This window comes from Musca autumnalis, unplaced genomic scaffold (genome assembly GCF_047663935.1).
Source record: "Musca autumnalis isolate F117 unplaced genomic scaffold, ASM4766393v1 scaffold_4, whole genome shotgun sequence".
In the NCBI taxonomy this organism is placed as follows: Eukaryota; Metazoa; Arthropoda; class Insecta; order Diptera; family Muscidae; genus Musca; species Musca autumnalis.
In genome coordinates, this window is record NW_027411977.1 from 43,434,880 (window position 1) to 43,457,997 (window position 23,118).

General features: G+C 37.0%; 1 protein-coding gene across 1 annotated transcript; it reads right to left on the bottom strand.

Annotated features, from left to right (window-relative positions):
- Positions 1 to 2,135: 2,135 nt before the first annotated feature.
- On the bottom strand, positions 2,136 to 20,840 carry PGRP-LD (Peptidoglycan recognition protein LD). The gene is made up of 5 exons (XM_073982218.1): positions 20,110 to 20,840; positions 9,849 to 10,187; positions 2,805 to 2,986; positions 2,599 to 2,746; positions 2,136 to 2,539 (listed from the first exon to the last, which is right to left on the bottom strand). The coding sequence occupies exons 1-5, from the start codon at positions 20,138 to 20,140 to the stop codon at positions 2,379 to 2,381; spliced, it is 861 nt and encodes a 286-aa protein (XP_073838319.1). The 5' UTR covers positions 20,141 to 20,840; the 3' UTR covers positions 2,136 to 2,378.
- Between the last annotated feature and the right edge of the window lie 2,278 nt (positions 20,841 to 23,118).

Below are 23,118 nucleotides of genomic sequence, written 5' to 3' on the forward strand. Positions count from 1 at the left end.
GAGCAGACCTCCTGCTTTTATATAAGAAGACCTCCTTCTCTTCTATAAGAATATCTCCTGCCCTTCTATATGCAAACGTCCTTCTCTTCTACGAGAAGACGCCCTGCTCTTCTATGAGCAGACCTCCTGCTCTTGTATAAGAAGTCCTCCTTCTCTTCTATAAGAAGACCTCCTGCCCTTCTATATGCAAACGTCCTGCTCTTATATGAAAATACGTCCTGCTCTTCTATCAGAAGACGTCCTGCCCTTCTATATGCAAACGTCCTGCTCTTCTATGAAAAGACGTCCTGCTCTTCAAGAAGAGTACCTCTACTCTACTATAAGAAGACCTCCTGCTCTTCTATAAGAAGACCTCCTGCCCTTCTATATGCAAACGTCCTGCTCGTCTATGTGAAAACATCCTGTCCTTCTATGAGACGACCTTTTGCTCTTCCAGGAGAAGACCTTCTGCCCTTCTATGAGAGGACCTTCTGCTCTTTTATTAGGAGACGTCCTGCTCTTCTATAAGAAGACCTCTTTCCTCTTCTATAAAAAGAAGCACCGAAAGGGTTAATTTATTTCGATAAACTCTCTCATTTGTTAGATATGGGACACATTTTATCGTCGTTCTGAGAGTAATTTAAATTGAACAATGTTGTTCGTTCTCAAAATTTTGCATGGGAAATGACGTAATTATATCGTAATTTGGGTTCGAACAACGAATAGAGAGCGAAACACCGTCAGTCTGAACAAGGCATTAATAAAAGAAAAACGGAATAAAATAATTTATAAATTTTAAAAATAAAAAAATATACAGCCTGTTTCTGTATGTCGAAAGAAGAATGTGTGCGAATGAAACACGCCCAAACTTTAGTTTTCGTAATAATTTTACCTTTGCTTTTGCTTCAAAACAAAAAACAAATTTGAAAATACACACAAGAGTTTGGACGTGTTTCGTTCGCACACATTCTTCTTTCGACATACAGAAACTGGCTGATATAGAAACATCGATGAAAGCTTCTCCTTAGTTGTGAAATAAAACACATTATCCTCAAAGTTGAAATCATCAGTGGGAAATCGACATCTGGAATCTAAATATATTTATATATATTTAATATATATTTGCATACATACATACATATGTTTGTATGTATATGAAAAATGTTTTGATGTAATTACCAATATAAATGTAATTTATTTCCTGTCCAATGAAATATTTCCATTCACCTTTTTGATTCAATTGTAAAATGTCCAATTATGAAATGTATTGGGCATTTAATTTACTAAAAATCAAAATTTCTTTAAAAAAACACAAAACATTGATTTATTCACTCACATTACCGTCTTTACTCAACGATTTTATTTAGACAACTGAAAAAAAGAAAAACATACTCGTAATTAATCTTTTTCTTTTCCTCTTCGCTTGCTACGTTGGTTAACAACAACAAAGCACGAAACACATGGCCTAAGCTTCTGCGTTTCCTATTACATCATACACACAGCTCTTTGTTATAAAACAGCATTCCGCATCCGGGAGAGCCCTGTTGTTACTATCTTTGACAAAAATCCTCTCTCCACCCATAAAAAATAGGTTCTGACATAAAAATATGTTGGTACCCAAACAAATAAAATTGAGATATGTTACAAAATGTTGCAAACATATATTTATGTTTGGATCCAAACATATATTTGTTTGCAACCAGTCCCAAACAAATATTTGTTTGGACCTATTTGGACATATTTCTACCATATATTTTTCTGCGTGTAGATATACATAAGTAGACTGACAGGCATCCTTAAAGAACACATTGGGCTAAAAGTGCCCACCTCTCTCTCCTTTAAACTGACAATTGCCGCAAAGAAAATTTCCTAATGTAAACATGGACATAGTAAGACAAATACAGTTCACGCAGTAAACGCAATACTATTTGGAATACTACGTGACACGAAATACGAGATTTTTAGAAAAGGGACGAATGCGTTAGTCTGGACCGGTAGCGATTTTTGTCGGCAACTCACAATATGAGTTACAAAATCGCACTACTGAAGTTGTCTACGAGTATGAATGCATTTAGTGTGGGTTAAATGCATATTTTAAATATCCTTAGCTTCCTGCATTAATAAATAAAAATATTAATAAATAAAAAATTAAAATATTTTAAATATTATATTTTTAACGTTAACAATTTCTTTTTAATTAACAAAAACATTACAAAAATGTGAACTTGTTTTTACAACTATGGCAGTTTTTACATAATTTTTAAAAAATTTATAAAAAGATTTAAACAAAATGTTTCGTTTAAAAAAAGTTTTAATGTGTTTGTACTTTGTGTAAAACGTTTATCCTGAGGATACATGAACAACATAATAAAGCCATACGTTTTTTAATAAATAATTTGTTATTTGGTTTTTGGGCCATCATAATTGCAGTCCGGGCAAAATTTACCAAGGCCAATGACTTGATATGACTTTTGAAGTTTACGACGTTTTACAGATTCAATGAGTAAACATCTGAGGGTATGTAGAAGTCCTAACGATGGTGCAGTGTTATTGTAATTTCCTGTAAAAATGTATACAAATTTAATTTTTTAAAATTTATATAATTTAAAATATGTTTACCTATAAATCCTATAACTAAAGTATGCGCTTGATCAACATCTGGCATGCCACTCTCATGATTCCATCCTCTGACATCATAGGCAACACCTTCGTTACCTATCAAAAAGTTGTAGGGTAATTCTTCTTTTGATTTTTCTGAGTATTCTTCCTAAAATTGGAAATAAAATGAAAATTGCATGAAAACAATATTATGGTCAATTCTTTACCTGCATTTGCTGCAAGAGTGGTATGCATTGATGTATATTATCACAGTTTTGGCTTCCAGTTTGTGTGACTACCACACTATCCACATTATTCGAATTTAATCTATTACCCATGGGTAATTGTTTTAAACTCCATACATCATGATGTACCAAGTCCAAGGAAAATGTTATCAAGGGAAAACGTGCTGGAAAATAAGAAATATTTTTTTAACTTTAATCAATATGAGAGATTGAGTGTTTAATTTATGTTTTGACGTTGGGCGCCACTATGCTAAAAAGTTTAGACAATAAGGTTAACAATTCTAATTAACTAAGACTCAGTACCCTGTTTCGATTTCCAGGAAAGATGACAGTTTTCGAACTCGGTTATGAAAACTAGGTCCCATATCATAGAGCTACCAGTCCCAAAAGATAGATAGGACTTTTTTTAAACTGTGATTTTTTTATAAATGGGTGACGTAGGGGATGGAAGATACCAAGGAACGGTCCTGACCAGTTTTAGCATGGCAAAGCCCAGAATTTATCTTGGTCCCTCTTTCATCTCAAGTGGACACTGACCTCCCCGTGGTGTCACCTGGGGAAATGCCTTTAACACTCGTTAAAGGTAGTGTGCTAACATGTGCCGCGCGTTCAACCATAAGAACGTTAAAAACTTGGGTTTGGGCGTCGGGTTAGTAACCTTCCCCTAGAAAAAACAGCCTACTATAAAAATCAAAGAAAAGAAAAACAAACCCCTCTAAAGTAGACGAACCCCACAAACGTTTTAAGGACCATGATCTGCGAATCTGCACCTGAAATGTTCGCACTCTTTACAGAGAAGGTGCAGTCTTCGCATTGGCAGACGTACTTGAAAAGTACAAGGCCGATATTACCGTCATACAGGAAATACGATGGATTGGGAAAGGTGTCACAACAACACCTAAAGGTGACGCACTGTATTATAGCTGTCATGACGTAATGCATGAGTTTGGTTGCGGATTCGTAGCTAGTCGGAGGTTAAAACACCTGGTCTCCAGCTTCACACCAGTGAATGAAAGAATTGCTACAATTCGAATAAAAGCAAAATTCTTCAACATCACCTTTATTTGCGCTCATGCTCCTACTGAAGACAAGGACGAACTGACCAAAGATATATTTTATGAGCGCTTAGAAGAAACATATGACCGTTGTCCTGCACATGACATTAAAATTATTCAAGGCGATTTTAATGCCAAAATTGGAAAGGAAAATATCTTTGGCCAAACAGTCGGGAAATTCAGTCTCCACAGTGAAACATCTGACAATGGTGTGAGACTGATTGACTTTGCAGTTGCAAAAAACATGGTAGTTAGCAGTACCAGATTTAATCATCTCGATATTCATAAGGGCACCTGGCTGTCTTCAGATCAGAAAACAAGAAATCAAATTGATCATGTTGTGATAGATGGAAGACATTCATCGAGCGTGTTGGATGTACTGTCGTTCCGAGGCGCAAACATTGATTCGGACCACTACCTTGTTGCAGCAAAGGTACGCACTCGCTCAAACGTAGCAAACAAAGTACGAACAGATACAACACGAAAGTTAGACATCGGTAAGCTGCAATCACAACAGATAGCTACAGCATATTCCACTCAACTAGCCCAATTGCTTAATCAAAGCACTCCTCATCCCAATAACATATAAGCGCAATGGCAAAGCATTGCCCACTCCATGCAAACAGCCGCAAAATCCATACTTGGATACCAGAGACCTCCACCAAAGAATCCATGGTATGATCAGGAGTGTCGTGCTGCCACCGAAGAGAAAATTGCGGCATATAGGGCTACTTTACAATTCGTAGCAACGCGTAGCGCACGAGAGAGATACAGGGAGAAAAGGAGAGAGGAGAAACGTCTTTTCCGCAGGAAAAAGAGAGAGAGGAAAAAGCGGGAGTGTGAACAAATCGAGATGTACAGGAGCCAGAATGAAGTCCGAAAATTTTACCAAAGAGTCAAGCATCAAACTGATGGCTTTGGTACAGGCACATCCTCCTGTAGAGACCAGCAAGGTAATTTGGTAAGTGATACAGATAGTGTACTCAGGATATGGAAAGAACATTTTTCAAAACAGTTAGTATCCAATATTAGCGAAGACGACGAAGATACCACAGTCCCAATCCCAGAAGATGGTTTTGAATGTATACCGCCCAGCCAAGATGAGGTAAAGACAGCAATAAATCGGCTGAAGAATAATAAGGCAGCATGGCTTGCCTGCCGAGCTATTCAAAACCGGAGGCGACACGCTGATAAGGTGTATTCATCAGCTAGTTAGCACCATCTGGCAGGAAGAACGAGTACCCGACGATTGGAACCAGAGTATCCTGTGCCCCGTCCACAAGAAGGGAGATAAGACTGTATGCTCTAACTATAGGGGCATAAGTCTACTCCCTATTGCCTACAAGATCGTGTCAGGGATATTGTGCGAACGACTAAAGCCTATGGTCAACAAGATAATTGGACCATAGCAATGCGGCTTAAGACCTGGCAAGTCCACCATCGACCAGATATTTACCCTGCGGCAAATCCTGGAGAAGACCCAAGAGATGCAGATCGACACCTACCACCTTTTTGTCGATTATAAAGCAGCCTTCGACAGCCCGCTGCGTTCAAAGGTATTCCATGCCATGTCTGAATTTGGTATCCCCGTAAAGCTCATCCGGCTTTGTAAAATGACTTTAACTGACACGAGGTTTCAGACAAGGAGACAGCCTTTCGTGTGATCTCTTCAACATCCTGCTGGAAAAGGTTATACGAGAGGCCAACGTCAAGAGAAGTGGCACAAACTACACCAGTAGTCACATGTTACTTGCTTATGCTGATGATATAGACATCATGGGCCGATCAGTAAACGAAGTAACTGATACTTTTATGAAGGTCGAAGGAGAATCTGCTAAAGTGGGTCTGGCGGTAAACGGTGAGAAGACCAAGTTGATGGTGTCGACGCGCAATGCGTCCATTGAGCTCGGACCGACTGTGGAAGTTGGTTGCTATAATATTGAGGTAGTAAAAGACTTCATCTACCTCGGCACCTCCGTAAACACAACAAACGACATCAGTTGTGAAATAAAAAGAAGAATTGTATTGGCCAACAGATGCTACTTTGGTTTAAGTAAGCAGTTTAAAAACAAATCCACATCTCGTCAAACAAAAATAACGCTCTACAAAACACTGATACTACTCGTGCTGATGTATGGCTCCGAAGCCTGGGAACTTGTGCAAGCAAACATGACAGTGCTTGGTGTGTTTGAGAGAAAATTTCTTCGAAAGATCTACGGATCAATCTGCGTTGACGGTGAATATCGACGTCGCATGAACCACGAGCCGTATCTGCTATACAACGACATCAATATTGTTAAACGTATCGAGATGCAGCGATTGCGTTGGCTAGGCCATATCATAAGAATGAGCGATGATGAACCCGCTAAAAATGCGTATAAATACGGTGCACGCAGAATTGGCAGGCCAAGAAATAGATGACGCAAACAAGTGGATGAAGAGATGAAAGGGTGCGGTATTCCAGAGTGCGAATCAACAAAAAGAGAGAAATGGAGATCTTTTCTTAGTTCGGCCTATGGAACAAATGTTCTGTAATGGGCCAGCTAAGTAAGTAAGTATGTGTCTCTTGTTGCTTTTGTGTTTGGTATTTCTATGCCTTTCAATAAACCTGCATCATTTATAAATGTGTGTATATGTTAGAGATAGCCAGTGAGCGCTTACTGAGAGCAAGTGAGCGTACATTTTAATGTGTTTTTCATTGAAATTTACGCTACCTTGCTCTCAATAAGCGCCCACTGGTGCATGTGTCTGTTATTTTTTGTGGCTTTTGGGGTTTTTATATATCTAAACAAAAATTTGTTTGCACCCAAACATAAATTTGTTTGAAGGACCCAAATATACGTTATGTTTGGGACTGATTGCAAACAAATATATGTTTGCTACAAAATATGTTTGGGACATATGTTAGAGAGGCATTTTTTAACATTTATAACCTCTTATTATATCGAATAATAACGAAATACGATGTTATAAAACGCCGTGGTGTAATGATAGCCATACTCGCCTTGCACGCTGAATGCCCGAATTTAATCAGTCGGACAACATCATTCTGAGTAGGAGGTCCCACATCATTGAGCTAAAATGACTCGGGATGCGCTCATTGATATGAGAAAAGTCTCCCTAGTTACTTGGGGTTTGTCCGTGTGAAATATAGGTGTGTATGTATGTAACTCATGACTCATGACTGCTTTGACCATATAGAACTGTTGAATGCAGCCTTCTAACCATTAAAAGATGATGTAGTATGATCTACATACTCTCTATTCTTCCAATAAATTATCGTGTGAATGGTGGATTTACCGGATCTTAAGCTACATTGCTATTACCAACATTTTTCATGGACAACACATTTTCATCCATTGCATCAAATGTCCGCGTGACACGAAGTACGAAGTATTCAGAGAAGGATAAAAAGCAACCCAAGGGTCACAATAAAATTCAAAAATTCTTCCAAGAAGTATAAGTTAATAGGTAGATCTCACCGTAATAAGAGTCTTGCATGCGAAATTTTCCTGTTGCGATAACTAATGCGGTTCACACAGTACGCGATGATACCACCGAACACCACGAACGTGATGTGCAGGAGTCAGTAGAGGCCTAAGTTCATAAGAGGCTGGCTTTCTTGCTCAAGTTATAACTGGTAAAAGACTAAACAATTTTCTCGGCCGTCCTTCATTCTTTTCCAGATATAATATAAGCAAGAATGTCATGTCTCTTATGTACCGCGTCCTTATAAATTCAAAGCTACCCGAATTTCAAAGTTTTTGGGTAAGGTACGAAAAATTCCTTTAGAATTCAGTATGGTCAAATCTAAATTCAGCAATTATTCAAAAGACTTAAGGCCTCGACACATAAGAGGCATGGTATTCTTGCTTAAGTCATATCTGATAAAAGACTAAAGACCAAGTTCGACCTAATAAATGGTCTGTTCCTTTACTTTTAAAAATGGTAACAGTGGCAGAAAATGGTAAAAGTGGTAAACTGCTGTCATATAAATTGTATGCTATTAAAAGTAAGGGAACACTTTGCAGGTTAAAAATGGTAAGAAATGGTAACCTCAGAAAAAGATTTCAGAATCACATTTGAATTAGGTCGAACTTGGTCTTTAGTCTTTTATCAGATATGACTTAAGCAAGATATGACTTAAGCAAGAATGCCATGCTTTTTATGTGTCGAGGCCTTTAGCTGTTGTTGTTGTAGCGGCATAGAAACCTGCGTAGAACTTTTGTTTTATGCTGGGCTGGCAGTCGCTGCATCGGCCAGCGCGCTGGCCTAAACGCTATGGTTTTGGGTCCACCCGGTACGAAAGAACCCGCTGTCATGGGATTGGAAAATAAAGGAAATACTGGTATATTCTCCCAAAAGGAGAAATAGGAAAGATAGTTTTGGCCCGCGTGACACGAATCATGACGGGATAAGTAAGTATGTTCTCTAGAATTCTATATTAACAATTTAATAAGTGAATGTGTGTGGAAACGAAGTTCAGAAATTCTTCCAAAGAGATAACTCTTAGATTTTCTGATAAAGAAAAAAAATCAGATATGTAATCCGTGGTATGGTTCATTATTCTACACATAGTAGGTCCAATACTATTTGGAAAAGATTCAGATTCTGTGTGAACAAAACAAAGAAGTTAAAATGTCAGAACGAAGTTCGAAAATTCTTCCAAAGAGTTAACTTTCCATAAAGAGGAAGAATCACATTTGCTACTAATGGGTAGTCTGTAATACGACATAAGGAATACGCGTGACACGAAAAGGAACGAAGGCGTCATTAGAATTTTGTATGGACAAATCGATAAGTTTAAGTTAGAGAACGAAGTTTTGAAATTCTTTCAAGCGATAGCTCGTAGATGCTTCCATAAAGAGAAATACCGAGCTTTGAAAACAGTCGCGTATAGGTAATCTGTAGAAAAATGGAAAGATATCCTTTTGAACATGTTAAGAAAATGCAAATTTAACAACTACAGTGAGTTGTGGCTATAATCCAACGGAAATGTAATAATGCAAGAGAGAGATGGATGGTAAAAGGATATGATTGAAAGGCGACATGTGGGTAGAATTTATGTATATAAGCAGGTGTTTAGCACCGCCTGGAAATTTTGTAAACCACGCAAGACAATGTGTTACGACTTCAGGAAATTAGGTCTCATTGTGAGGAACGAAAATTTGCTAAAATCATGAACCAAGGGATTGCGAAGAAAACTGTTTAAGAGGCGACACACTGGAAGAATTTTTCATGCGGTGTTTAGACCAATATCGACAGTTGAACGCATATCTAGCGATTGGAAGTTCAATAGTTAGCTAGGTTCTCCTCTGGGCTCCAAAAAGGTGATAAGGCAATGTCTTTCAACTTCGAAGTAAAAAGTTCCTTTCCAGTGGCTCTTCACATTTATGGGAATTCCGACGAATATTTTAGGATGATTTAAATCCTTTGACAAAAGATATAAACATTATGCTTGGTTTAGGGGTCGATTATGGATAGCAACTCAACTGTAGTTGCGTTGCCAGAAGAGTAAACCTTACAATTAAAATAAGCAAAAAGGCGAAAATTTTTGTCAAATTCAATCAATATCAGTGTTTTGAACCTTCAGCTATTAATTTAATTGTAAAGAAGTATAAATTTTAATGCGGAAATAGAAAATGCTATTACTGAATTTGCTGTTGGCAATGCAACTGGAGTTGGGTTGCTATCCATAATCGACCCCTTACATTCACGAAATCCACTCGATGTCATCTGTCAATTCCGTAGCTTAAAGGTCAAATGAAATCCAATGGATTTCAGATGAGTTTTCATTTGACGTATACGCAAAGGAATTGACAGTTGAAATCGAATGGATTTCGTAAATGTAAACTTAGTATTATAATACATCTACTCTTCTACGAAAATTAATCATATATTTTCATTAACAAAAATTACACACACACACCATTTGTTTTTTATTCAACCTTCTACTCTACTCAAGACTTACATTCTATTATAAGTAAATATACGGCAATGCTGAGACCAAATATTAGCAGCAAAGCAAACATCAGGACTCGCAATTCCCAAAAATGGCTGCGAAATGATTTTGTTGCACTAAGGACGGATGTTTGACTTGTTTTACTGCCATATGACCACAAACTATCATTATCCTTGTTGCTGCCGCCACTTGTGTAGCTGTTGTTATTGTTGCCATCACCCTGCTGCAATGCCCATCTGCGATCCACCAATAGAGGAGTACTCTCATCAGCTTCGATCAGTATAACCGTAGTGTTGGCATCCAACGATCCATACGATATCTGGCCGCCGCCGCCATATTGTTGTAAACCTTTGAAGACAGAACGTTTGGAAATAAAATTTAATAAATTCAAAGCAAATATCAAATGCATCAGTTGCTCTAGAAGATCTCGGCACCAGTTGTAAATGTGATACATAGGGTAATTGAACTCATGTTTGTCAGACTGCAGTTTCCAAATGAATAGACCTACACCGGCGTTACTAAGTAAGATGGGCATTTTAATTTTGTTCTTATTGGATTTTATAGGTGACGGGCGTTGTTGATGTGGTGTAATGTGAAATGCGTTTCACATAATAAATGTATGAGGAAAATAAAACATATAGACTCATGATAACGTCCGGAGGAGATAAAAACACTTGACTGATTATCTTAAGGTGTCTTATCTGTGGATCTCTTTTTTTTTTTGCGTTTGAAGATAAATTATGTTCATTTTATAATCATTCATTGTTTGCAAAGGGGGCAGGTGTGCTAAATGATGGAAGTGGGTACAGTGGGACATGTTTTAAACGGGCTTGAAGGTGGGAATTATCATATTATATACATACATATGTTCCCACAACATCCCGGAAGGGACAAGGGAAACTTCTCTTATATCAATAAATGCAAGCCGACTCATATTGGCTCAATGATATGGAATCTACTTTTTATCCCCGAGTCCGAACGTCGGGTCTTACGACACCACTTTTAGAGAAATTCTGAGGAATTGTAAACCAACATTACGTTGAGGCGATTTCCCACCGCAGACAATTTAGATGTCCTGTTCAAGGGTTGAACCTCAGACCTTTTGTGCCACAGTGGCTCCTTAATATTTATTTATTTAACGGATTTGCCGCAAACGACATCAAACAATATATCGGGGACATCTGTAGTCGGAACACATCTATGATTTTCCCTTGTAGACAAAATACCTTTTTAAGGTTTAAGACCGTTTGAGCTCTCCTCTATTAGACAGAAGTCCTTTTAAGGTATTCTCTAGTAGACAGAAGCACTTTTAAGGTTTTCTATAGCAGACAGAAGACCTTTTAAGGTCTTCTACAGTAGACATAAGACATATAAAGGTGTTCTCTAGCAGACAGTATACCTCTTATGATCTTCTATAGTAGACCGAAGACAATTTAAGGTCTTCTATAGTAGACAGAAGACTTCTTAAGGTCTTCACTAGTTGACAGAAGACCTATTATAGTTTTCACTAATAGACAGAATACCTTTTATGGTCTTCTACAGTAGACAAAAGACTTTTTAAGGTCTTCTATAACATACAGAAGACCTCTTAAAGTCTTCACTAGCAGGCATAATACCTTTTATGGTCTTTTATAGTAGACAGAAGACTTTTTAAAGTCTTCTTTAGCAGACAGAAACCCTTTTAAGGTCTTTTTTAGCAGACAGTATACCTTTTAAAGTCTTCTATAGCAGATAGAAAACCTTTTAAGGTCTTCTATAGCAGACAGAAAATCTTTCAAGGTTATCTATAGCAGACAGATTACCTTTTACGGCCTTCTACAGTAGACAGAAGACATTTTAAGGTCTTCTCTAGTAGACAGTAGACCTCTTATGATCTTCTATAGTAGACCGACGACAATTTAAGGTCTTCTCTAGAAGACAGAAGACTTCTTAAGGTCTTCACTTGTAGACAAAAGACCTATTATAGTCTTCTATAGTAGAAAGAAGACATTTTAAGGTCATCCTTCGCAGACAGAAGACCTTTTAAGGTCTTCTATAGCAGACAGAAGGCATTTTAAGGTATTCTATAGTAGACAGAAGACATTTTAAGGCCTTCTCTAGCAGACAGAAGACCTTTAATGATATTCTATAGTAGACCGACAACGATTTTAGGTCTTCTCTAGTAGGCAGAAGACCTCTTATGATCTTCTTTAGTAGACATAAGACTTCTTAATGTCTTCACTAGTAGACAGAAGGCCTATTATAGTCTTCTGTAGTATGCAGAAGGCTTTTTAAGGTCTTCTATAGCAGACAGATGACATTTTACGGTCTTCTATAGTAGACAGAAGACCTTTTGTGATATTCTATAGTAGACTGAAAACGATTTTAGGTTTTCTCTAGTAGACAGAAGACCTCTTATGATATTTTATAGTAGCCGAAGACAATGAAAGGTCTTCTCTAGTAGACATAAGACCTATTATAGTCTTCTATAGTAGACAGAAGACCTATTATAGTCTTCTATAGTAGGCAGAAGATTTTTAAGGTCTTCTATGACAGATGGAAAACCTTTTAAGCAGGGACGTACGCAGGATTTCATTTCGGGGGGGGCACAACTTGACCAAAAATCATGAAAAATTCAAATGTTTTGTAGCGTTACGTAAAGCTATTTTAAGGGGTTATGGCCACTTATAAGCATGAGAAAAGCCATTTTCATGCATTTTTTTATAAAAAATCTATTAAACATTAAGTTACCTTCTTTTTTTTTTTTTTTTTTTTTTTTGAAAAATCTTACATTCAAATGCCCTTTTATAAAGCACTGTTTTTACTAAAGCAGTTTGCGGTACCCACTGTAGTTTGAAAAAGAATAAACCGATCAGCATATATTTTTGTGGGATCATTACGAACCTAATAATCTTGTCCATTATCGAAAAGGAATTAAAAAAATCAATTTTTAAAAATTTTGAACAGTTAAAATCAAAATTTCGATTTTAACAAAAACAAAACACTATACAAAATTGATGTTTTTTTGAATTCGTCAGCAGTTTTTTTAAAGACTCTCTCGGTCAAGCACATGATTTATGTGTACAATAGTCCCACAAAAACATATAAAAAGCCACTTCGAGGAAAAGACGTTTTTAGTTTCTATGCTGCATACAAAACACAATAAATGTTTCCCTTCGAAAGCTCACATCTCGGTAAATTTTTGTCCGATAGACTGGAAATCTTGGCACATATTCTATTCTATATTTTATATGAAACTAGCTGACCCGGTTCCTCGTTGCTGGCCCGTCGTTTTGGATTTGCGTGTAAGCCTTTGTAATCAATTTATCAGTCACATATTGATCCCTCTAGATTTTCGACCCGCATTGTTGACCCCTCGTTTTAGTGACCAATGCACATTATCGGTGTTGTACTGTATTCTAAAATGTGGGATTGATCGCGCTATCCCACCTATTGGAGCCCGGGTTAAAAGCGTTTTTGTAGTCACGCTTACTAAAATTAAGGATATTATCTATAATTATACATTTTTAAAAAATTGGGTTGACCGCGATATTCCATTTCCGAGATCACCATTCAAGATCAAGACAGTAAAAATCATATTAATGCAAACATTTTTTAAACAAAACGTTCAAAAATAAATTCATTTCACGATTTCTTAAAGAAATTTGTGGGGGAGGTACCCTGGTCACTCCACTGACCACTATAAAAAGTAGTTAAAAACCTATTCTCAGACCTACAAACTCCACATACAAAATTTCATCAAAATTGGTCCAGCCGTTTCGGAGAAGTTCAAAGCCGAACACCGTGACAGGAGAATTTTATATATATATAGATAGATAATGGTACAAAGTATATAAATTCAATAGAAAGAACTCATAATATTTAGTCCCAACTTACATTAGGCGAGTTTACGTGCGGCAAGTCTCAGTTTGTAGAACAGACACGTAAGGGGTATGAAAGTGGAAAAAATTGCTCGCACCGGCAATTTTCAGGCAATTCCTTTTATATTTTTCGTTTTTGACATTATTTTCATTGTTTTGACAACAAAACTTGCAGAAACAGAATTGCCTGTATAAACGCAAGAGGCGAGTTTAAAAGAGAACGAGAAAAATTGCCGCAAGAAAAATCAGAGTAGGATATTTAGAATTGAAAATAGACAATAGACGGGCCACGTTCCGTAATGTCGCCATGTAAAATTTATTGAAGTATATTGAAGTTTTTAATCATACAGGTCCACGTTATGGTTTATCGCAGAATTTTACAACCACAAAGAATTGCCGTTGTCTTTGCTATAGCAAGATTTTCACTATTTCAATGATCTTAGCCTAATTTTTAGGAATATCGGCTGTCGTTGATATGTTTCCAAATGAAAACATTAAGAAAAATTTAACAGTTTTGGAGATATGGTGCGAAAGGATACAAATTATGGAATTTTTAGATATATTATAAAATTTATTTATTTTTTTTATTTCTCCAAATGTTTTATTTTGGCCCTTATCTACAAATTTGCTGCAAAGGTCAGAAGAAGATTTGCATTGGTTTCAGAGATATAGTTGTTTAAAAAGTCGACATTTGACAATGTTTAGATGGGGCCATAAAATCCAAGCTGTATCTGACTCAACAAAACGGAACTAGGGCTTTTGTACTTTGGGTCTGTACTTTCAAAAAATCCTCACTTCAAATTATTTGCACAATATTACCTTAAAAATGTTGCACAGTTTTATTTGCCGAAAGAGATAGATTCTGATACCAGGATTATTTTTACTTTTAATATTATGTTACAAAAGAAGCGTTATAATTTGTTTTCTTAATTGTACGATTAGAAGTTTTTGGACTCGATGACAAACACTTTGATGGACTTATTGAACCCCACATAATTATTCACTAATAATTATTTGAGAGACACTCCTCTCGATAGTTACCGCGCCCATAAGCTTTTAGTTGGCCACCGTAGTATTTAGAGCTTTGTCAGGAAGCATAAACTTGTCCACAAAAAGTAGGATATCGCTGTAAACAAGACTACAAAATGTCCAAAGAATCATCGAACAGTCTTTAAACTGCAGTTATGTTAGACTTGTATAAGAGACCTGAAGATGTTGTCCAAACATATTCTCTTGATGTACTTTTGGAAGTAATCTTGCGAACCATTTTAGGTTCGATTTTAGACCGAATCGGTTAGTCCCTTCGACCATTTTAGTGAACTTTTATGGCGGATTTACCGATATGTCTTAAATTTAATTTGGACAAAACATTACGAGATCCATAACTAGGACCGAGAGTTATCATGAGTTCCAACCTGCCAGACAAACAGAGATTCAGACGGACGGACGGTGGTACTTACCTTCCTTCCATCTTGGCGGAAACGAATATCGTCCAAACATATGTGAAGTCTTAAATTATTATTTTGATGAAATCTATACGATACAATCCTAGTGTATATAATCTCGTGATCTAAAGTCTGAGGTTAAAATTATACTTCGGTGATGATAAGTAAAAACCAAGTGACGCACAAAAATTCATTTGTCTTCATTATTTGTTCATACTGTTTAGCAGCAAATTTTTCTAAAACAGAACAACAAAATTTTGGCGATGGCAGTAAAACAAATTTCTAATTGGCTTTCAATATGTAGTCCACGAAGGACCGACCCTTCATACATTTTATTCAATAGATTTTTTTTATATATTTCCATTCCCACAATACTGAACTCGTTATTTTTGTTATAACTGGATGAGTTTTAAGCCTCGAGAGCTCTATACAGTTCGAATAAATGATAGACATGGGGTATATTCATTAAGGAATTAGCATTTGATAGTGGTAGTATGATATGACATAAAGAAGTAATTCAGATTTCATTGGAGTTTCTCTCAAAAACAGCTAACAAACAAAAATTGTTAAAATATTTTCTTACAAAACTTGTTAATGATGTACATTTTCTGTTCAGAAACTTAAGAAAATATAAGTTTTAATTTGAAATCTTCAAATATACAAACATTTTTATGAGAAAAAAATATAATAACTATTTACAGTAGCTTAAAAATTTTGTTCGACCAAACCATTTCGGGGGGGGCCCGGGCCCCCCGTGCCCCCCCCCCCCCTGCGTACGTCCCTGCTTTTAAGATCTTCTATAGCAGACAGAAAATCTTTCAAGGTTATCTATAGCACACAGATGACCTTTTACGGTCTTCTATAGTAGACAGAAGACATTTTAAGGTCTTCTCTAGTAGACATAAAACTTCTTAAGGTCTTCACTAGTAGACAGAAGACCTATTATAGTCTTCTATAGTAGAGAGAAGACCTTTTAAGGTCTTCCTTAGCAAACAGAAGACCTTTTAAGGGCTTCTATAGCAGACAGAAAACCTTTTAAGGTATTCTATAGCAGAAAGTAGACTTTTTACTGTCTTCTATAGTAGACAGAAGACCTTTTATGATCTTCTATAGTAGACCGAAGACAATTAAAAGTCTTCTCTACTAGAAATAAGACTTCTTAAGGTCTTCACTAGTAGACAGAAGACCTATTATTGTCTTCTATAGTAGGCAGAAGACTTTTTAAGGTCTTCTATAGCAGATAGAAAACCTTTTAAGGTCTTCTATAGCAGACAGTAGACTTTTTACTGTCTTCTATAGTAGACAGAAGACCTTTTATGATCTTCTATAGAAGACCGAAGACAATTAAATGTCTTCTTTAGTAGGCATAAGACTTCTTAAGGTCTTCACTAGTAGACAGAAGACCTTTTATGGTCTTCTTTAGTAGACAGAAGACTTTTGAAGGTCTTCTATAGAAGATAGAAAACCATTTAAGGTCTTCTATAGCCGACAGAAAATCTTTCAAGGTTATCTACCTCAGACAGATGACCTGTTAAGGTCTTCTATAGCTGGCAGAAAATTTTTTAAAGTTTTCTATAGCAGACGGTCTTCTATAGTATGCAATAGACATTTTAGGGTCTTCTCTAGTAGACAGAAGACCTCTTAAGGTCTTCACTAGTAGACAGAATACCTTTTGTGGTCTTCGATAGTAGACATACGACTTTTTAAGGTCTTCTATAACAGACAGAAGAAGTTTTAAGGTATCCTATAGCAGACAGAAGACATTTTACGGCCTTCCCTAGTAGACAGAAGACCTCTTAAGGTCTTCACTAGTAGACAGAATACCTTTTACGGTCTTGTATGGTAGACAGAAGACATTTTAAGGTCTTCTCTAGTAGACAGAAGACCTTTTGTGATATTCTATAGTAGACCGAAAACGATTTTAGGTCTTCTCTAGTAGACAGAAGACCTCTTATGATATTTTATAGTAGTCGAAGACAATGAAAGGTCTTCTCTAGTAGACATAAGACTTCTTAAGGTCTTCACTAGTAGACAGAAGACCAGAAGTCTTCTATAGTAGGCAGAAGATTTTTAATGTCTTCTATGGCAGATGGAAAACCTTTTAAGTTCTTCTGTAGCAGACAGAAGACCTCTTAAGGTCTTCACTATTAGACCGAAGACCTTTTATGGTCTTCTTTAGTAGACAGAAGACTTTTTAAGGTCTTCTATAGAAGATAGAAAACCATTTCAGGTCTTCTATAGCAGACAGAAAATTTTTCAAGTTTATCTATTGCAGACAGATGACCTTGCAGAAAACTTTTTAAGGTCTTCTATAGCAGAAAGAAGACCTTCTATAGTATACAATAGACATTTTAAGGTCTTCTGTAGTAGACAGAAGACCTCTTAAGGTCTTCACTAGTAGACAGAATACCTTTTGTGGTCTTCGATAGTAGACATACGACTTTTTAAGGTCTTCTATAACAGACAGAAGAAGTTTTAAGGTATCCTATAGCAGACAGAAGACATTTTACGGCCTTCCCTAGTAGACAGAAGACCTCTTAAAGTCTTCACTAGTAGACAGAATACCTTTCATAGTCTTCTATAGTAGACAGAAGACTTTTTTAAGTCTTCTTTAGCAGACAGAAGACCTTTTAAGGTATTTTTTAGCAGACAGAAGACCTTTTAAGGTCTTATATAGCAGAAAGAAAACCTTTTAAGGTCTTCTATAGCAGACACTAGACTTTTAAAGTCTTCTATAGCAAACAGAAGACCTTTTAAGGCCTTCTATAGCAGACAGAAGACTTTTTACGATCTTCTCTAGTAGACAGAAAACCTTTTAAGGTCTTCTATAGCAGATGGAAAATCTCTTAAGGTCTTCACTATTAGACAGAAGCCCTTTTAAGGTCTTCTATAGTAAACATAAGACCTCTTAAGCTCTTCACTAGTAGACAGAAGATATTTTAAGATATTCTCTAGTAGACCGGAGACCATTTGAGGTCATCTCTAGTAGACAGAAGACCTTTTACGGTCTTCTATAGTAGACAAAGGACAATTTCAGGTCTTCCCTAGTAGACAGAAGATCTTTAAGGTCTTCTGTAGTAGATAGGAGCCATTTTACGGTCTTCTATAGTAGACAGAAGACTTTTTAAGGTCTACTATGGTGGACAGACATGGCAACATATACAGATCGCAGGCTAAGGTTATAAAAGAACATATTTTTTCCAAACTTTTGGTATCCAATAGTAACGAAACGCCGCCTTTCATCAATAATGGGGGAGCTAATTGGTCTAGTTTTAGAGAGTTCACTAATCTCTGTTTCAGAGATCTGCCTAACCCCTCTCATGTTCCGGTAGCACAGAGGACGTTTTCGAGACATCATCACTGCTACAGCCGCTCACTATATATCTGGAGGTCGAATACCCAAAGTGGGATCCAGTTTCCCAGCAGAGGCTGCGATCCAGTCACAATAGCACCAGAGTCAGGAAACGGACACTGGAAGTTAACCGGTTGGTCGGTGAGCATAAGCGGAACAAGTGGCTAAATCATTTGAAGAGTTGTAACGTTGGAGCCGAAATAAGAGAGTTGTGGGGAACGGTTAAGCCACTCTCGAACCCTAGAAAGAAGGAATAAAGGAGTTCAGTCACGTTTGGTGACGTTACGATGTAGTGACGGGGCGAAGAGAAGAGTACTACGTCGCACTAGATCTCTTACTGCCGAGGAGAAACTGCCACAATTTATAATGGATGATGTGGCGAATGTCATCAGAACGCTAAATAATCCATAGCGTTGGGCCCTGATGGAATGGGTTCATGGTAGTGCTAAACAACTGTATGACCCGGGAGTCGAGTATTTCACCAATCGTTCCCGAACTCTGAAAAATTGGCAGGGTGGCTCCACTATTGAAGTCAGGAAAGGATGCCAATAAAGTTGAATCATACAGACCGATTTCTCTTTTATCGCCCAGAGCTTTACTTCTCCCCAGCGCCTCAAATAGTTATCCTTTTGCCGATAATCAGCATATTTGCATTAAATCTCAAAAGTGTTACGTAGGAGGCACCTGAAGGAATGGATAGACATAGTCTATTTTGGAAATGGATCTTATATTGGGAGTCATTTCTTTTTGTTATATATCACGTTGCCTTGTCATTTAAGTAGGTCCATGCCAGGAAACATGAACTTGCCCAAGAAAAACATAGGTGTAGTAGACCTCAAAATGCCATTAAGCAAAAATGTTGAACTTTTGTGGTAGAGGTACCCGAAAGAGAAGGTAATTTTCGAAGTTAAACTAAAGTTAAACAAAATATTAGGAGATCCAATGTTTGCACCTGTTCGGTTAATCCTCTTTTACTTACTTTTCCGAAGCTTTGAAGAGGCATAGACCAGGTTCGAATATGGACTAAATATTTGAACCCAATCTATGTCTCGTAAAATTTTACGATGTACAAAGTATGAACCAATCGGTTACTGCCTTCGGAAACAATATAATGAAAAGTTTTAAACTTTTGTGGGGGAGGTACCCGAAGGAGTGGACCGATATGACCCATCTTTGAACTTAAACTAAATTTGGGCAAAATTTTACGAAAGCCAAATTTTGGGCCAAATGGGCTGATCCGTTCGAGAGTTATCGTGAGCTCCAGCCAGCCGGACAGACATACAAATGGACGGACATTGCTAAATTGATTCCAAATTGTCTGAAACGGATTTCGTCCAAACATACTTGGGGTCTAAAACCACTATTTCGATAAGGCACATTTGGTCGTATGAAAGTGTAAATACCATCGTTATCCTCAAACCTGGGGGTATATGGCACAACCAAATTCTCCGTATTTACACTTTGCAACTTTAATAACATCAACCACCTACAAAGTGGAAAACGCAATAAAACTTTACCAAAATCGAAAATAATTTCCTTTTTTTCTAATTTCAACGCATTAAATATTTTTTCAAGTGTTTTCCTGTATCTCTCACCCTTTTTGTTTTACTTACCTCTCGTATTTCTATTCTCTTGGCGGTTCATTTTGTTTATAATCTTTGCAGATTTTCTTCTTCTTTACTTCTTCTTAAAATCAATCACTTTTATTTTGAATACAACTTTTTCCTTGGACTTGGACTCTTCAGTGTGCAATTTTCGTTTGTTATATCCCCGCAGGATTCACATTAACTTTCACATTTAATTTACACACACACAAACACTTTTTAATGTTCAATGCAGTCCATCCTTGGGGACCGATTGTTGATTGTAAATGACAGAAGTGAAGATGTCACTTGGTTGCGAGGATCGCGAAGAACTGGTATTTACCATTTTCCAACACGAACGAATGTTTTTCGAAAACAAAACAAACAAAAATAGGGGAACAACAAATCAAAAAGAGATGATGATGCCCCAAAATTTGAAAACAAAATTCAAATGAAGTTTTGAATTTTTTGTTCTTTTCAAATCACAAATCTTTACTGGACTGAATTCTCCGCATTGAAATGAGGTCTATTTAATGCATTTTGGTTTTTTTGTTTTTCCTTTTTTTTGGAATATGAGTAGTAGAATGAATGTATTGACGATGAAGCTCTGTGGCGATGATGATAGTAAGTGGCAGACTTTAGTTATGATAAAGCGCGTTGCTTTTTGTTTTTGTTCCTTTTACAACAAATGCAATCAATACTACTGACAGCCCAGACTACCGTCCGTTCTATACCTCTGTGTCGTCGTCCATTTCGCATACTCTTTCTGTCGCATTGTCGTCCAACGTTGCCCTTTCCCTCTCTAGCTTGGCATATTTGTGAGATCAAATATATGTATGTATGTAAATAAACAAGTGCGCTTTATGTAAACACCACATTTCCTTGTAAATAGGCCTTAGATACGAGAGTGGTTTAGAAAATGTCAAAAAAAAAACTAATGCGGAAAGAACATGTTCGCTTATATACTGTAGTGGAAATGGGATTGTTTTACATATTAATTATTTATTCTGATATACATATGTACATAGTACATATATTACTCTTTACTAAATTATCATTTTCCATGTTTTATTGAGCTCTGTCAAGGTTATTGCCTTGACTTGCAGTTACTTTCAACAACTCCAACATATAAAAGTCTGGCGAATGACTCAATACCACAAGGAAGATAATGGTTATCTCCAAAATTTTGCGAATGTATACAAACGAATATGTATATGAGGCGGGTATGCAAATTAGGGTGGACCAATTTATATGGAGTAAATACCTCTACAAGCGTCTGTATTTTAGGTACTACACAGTCCATTATCTCAGGAGGTATGGACTTGTCACCGGTAGAAATTGCACAGTCGAAACAGGACCCGCAAGAAGAATTTGTTGCAACAAATTTCAAAACGTTCCGAGTCGAGCTGTTAAACTGTACTTTTTTTCCAAATTTTGTACGGGATGTACACGAAGGAGCATACCGATTTAGTTCATATTTTAACCTGATATTTGCCTGAAAGGAAACCTATCTTCGAAATTAAACTAATTTTGGACAAAATATTACGACACCCAATATTTGAACCAAACCGGTTGATCCAACCAGACGGACATACCGACATGGCTAAATCAACTCCAAATTGTCTGAAACGGATTTCGTCCAAACATACATACCAAATCATTATTTCGATGAGCCACAATTTTCGTCCTATCAAAGTGTATATACCCTCTATAGCCTAAAGGCTGAGGGTATAAAAATGCGGTAAATATATAATAGAATGACTCACCCTAGTGTGAAGTATGACGAAAGATTGGATACAAGGAACTGAAATAAAATATTAGTGGCCATAAATTATACCCTACACTATATTATGGGAACTATATTAATAATTTTCCTGCACGACGTTTTTCTACTTTCCAAATACTGAAATTCGAGCTTTTAAAGGTGTATCGTACAGACCGATTTCGCTTTTGTCACTCCTAGCATAGACCCTTTAGTCCTCTCCAGCACCATAAATACCTATCCAGCTGTCGACCATCAGCATGGGTTCCGCAAGGAGCACAGGACCACAATAGCGCTGCACACCATCATCACATATATTAGCCGATAACTCAACCAGAACAAGCCGGGCGATAGGATAATGTTGGTTTCGCTTGACTTATCAAAAGCCTTCGATACTGTCAAGCACCACACGTTATTTGAGGTAGGTAGGGTGATATTTTGGGAACTGTTTAACCTCTACCTTTTCTTTATCCCACTCTCCAAATGGCACTGAGGTTGTTATGTATGCAGATGATTGTTCGATCTTGGCGTCAGGTATATTCCCCAATATTCCAATTTTTTCCACGCGAAGAATGTGAAAGTATCTACCACTAAGTCTACGGCCACTCTCTTTACCACATGGACTGCAAAGATGAGCACATGAGTCCTGGTCAATGGCAACAGAATTTCGACCCATAACTACCCCAAAATGTTTGTGGTATCATTCGACAGTGTGATCGCGTCGTACTCGCATAGCATAGGTATCTGCGACAACCTGATATGTAGCACATGGGGACTGCAAAGATGAGCACATGAGTCCTGGTCAATGGCAACAGAATTTCGACCCCTAACTACCCCAATATGTTTGTGGTATCATTCGACAGCCTGAGATGTAGCACATAGGGTACAGACATAAGTGCAACGCTATGGAACAGTATTCAAATCTGTCAGAACATCGACGTAGCCAGGGGGGGGCCAGGGGGGCCCGGGCCCCCCCGAAATGGTTTTAGTTCCCATAGGATATTAGCATATGTTACAAATTTTTTAATTTTTGAGTAAAATTTTAAGCTGTTTTAAATTGTTCAAGAAATATGTAAAGTAGTTGGAAGCATTACAGAGAATTATTTAACTACATTGGTATACTTATTGTTCAACATATTTGAAAATATAAAAATAATGAACAAGTTAGGCTTTTTGAGCAATTTTATGCATAGTTCTTGTTAAGTTTTAAGGTGTTGTTTAAGCGTTTAATCGGAATTTTAGGTTCACGGTGTTACTGAGTTCAGAACAATACGTTT

Excerpts from the sequence above, each read along its gene's own strand:
- PGRP-LD (XM_073982218.1), bottom strand. The coding sequence starts at position 20,140 with ATGAACCGCCAAGAGAATAGAAATACGAGAG. Across the intron at positions 10,188-20,109 it reads AGAGAATAGAAATACGAGAG|GTTTACAACAATATGGCGGC; the intron begins GTAAGTAAAACA and ends CTGTCTTCAAAG. Across the intron at positions 2,987-9,848 it reads ATATTTACTTATAATAGAAT|CACGTTTTCCCTTGATAACA; the intron begins GTAAGTCTTGAG and ends CTTATTTTCCAG.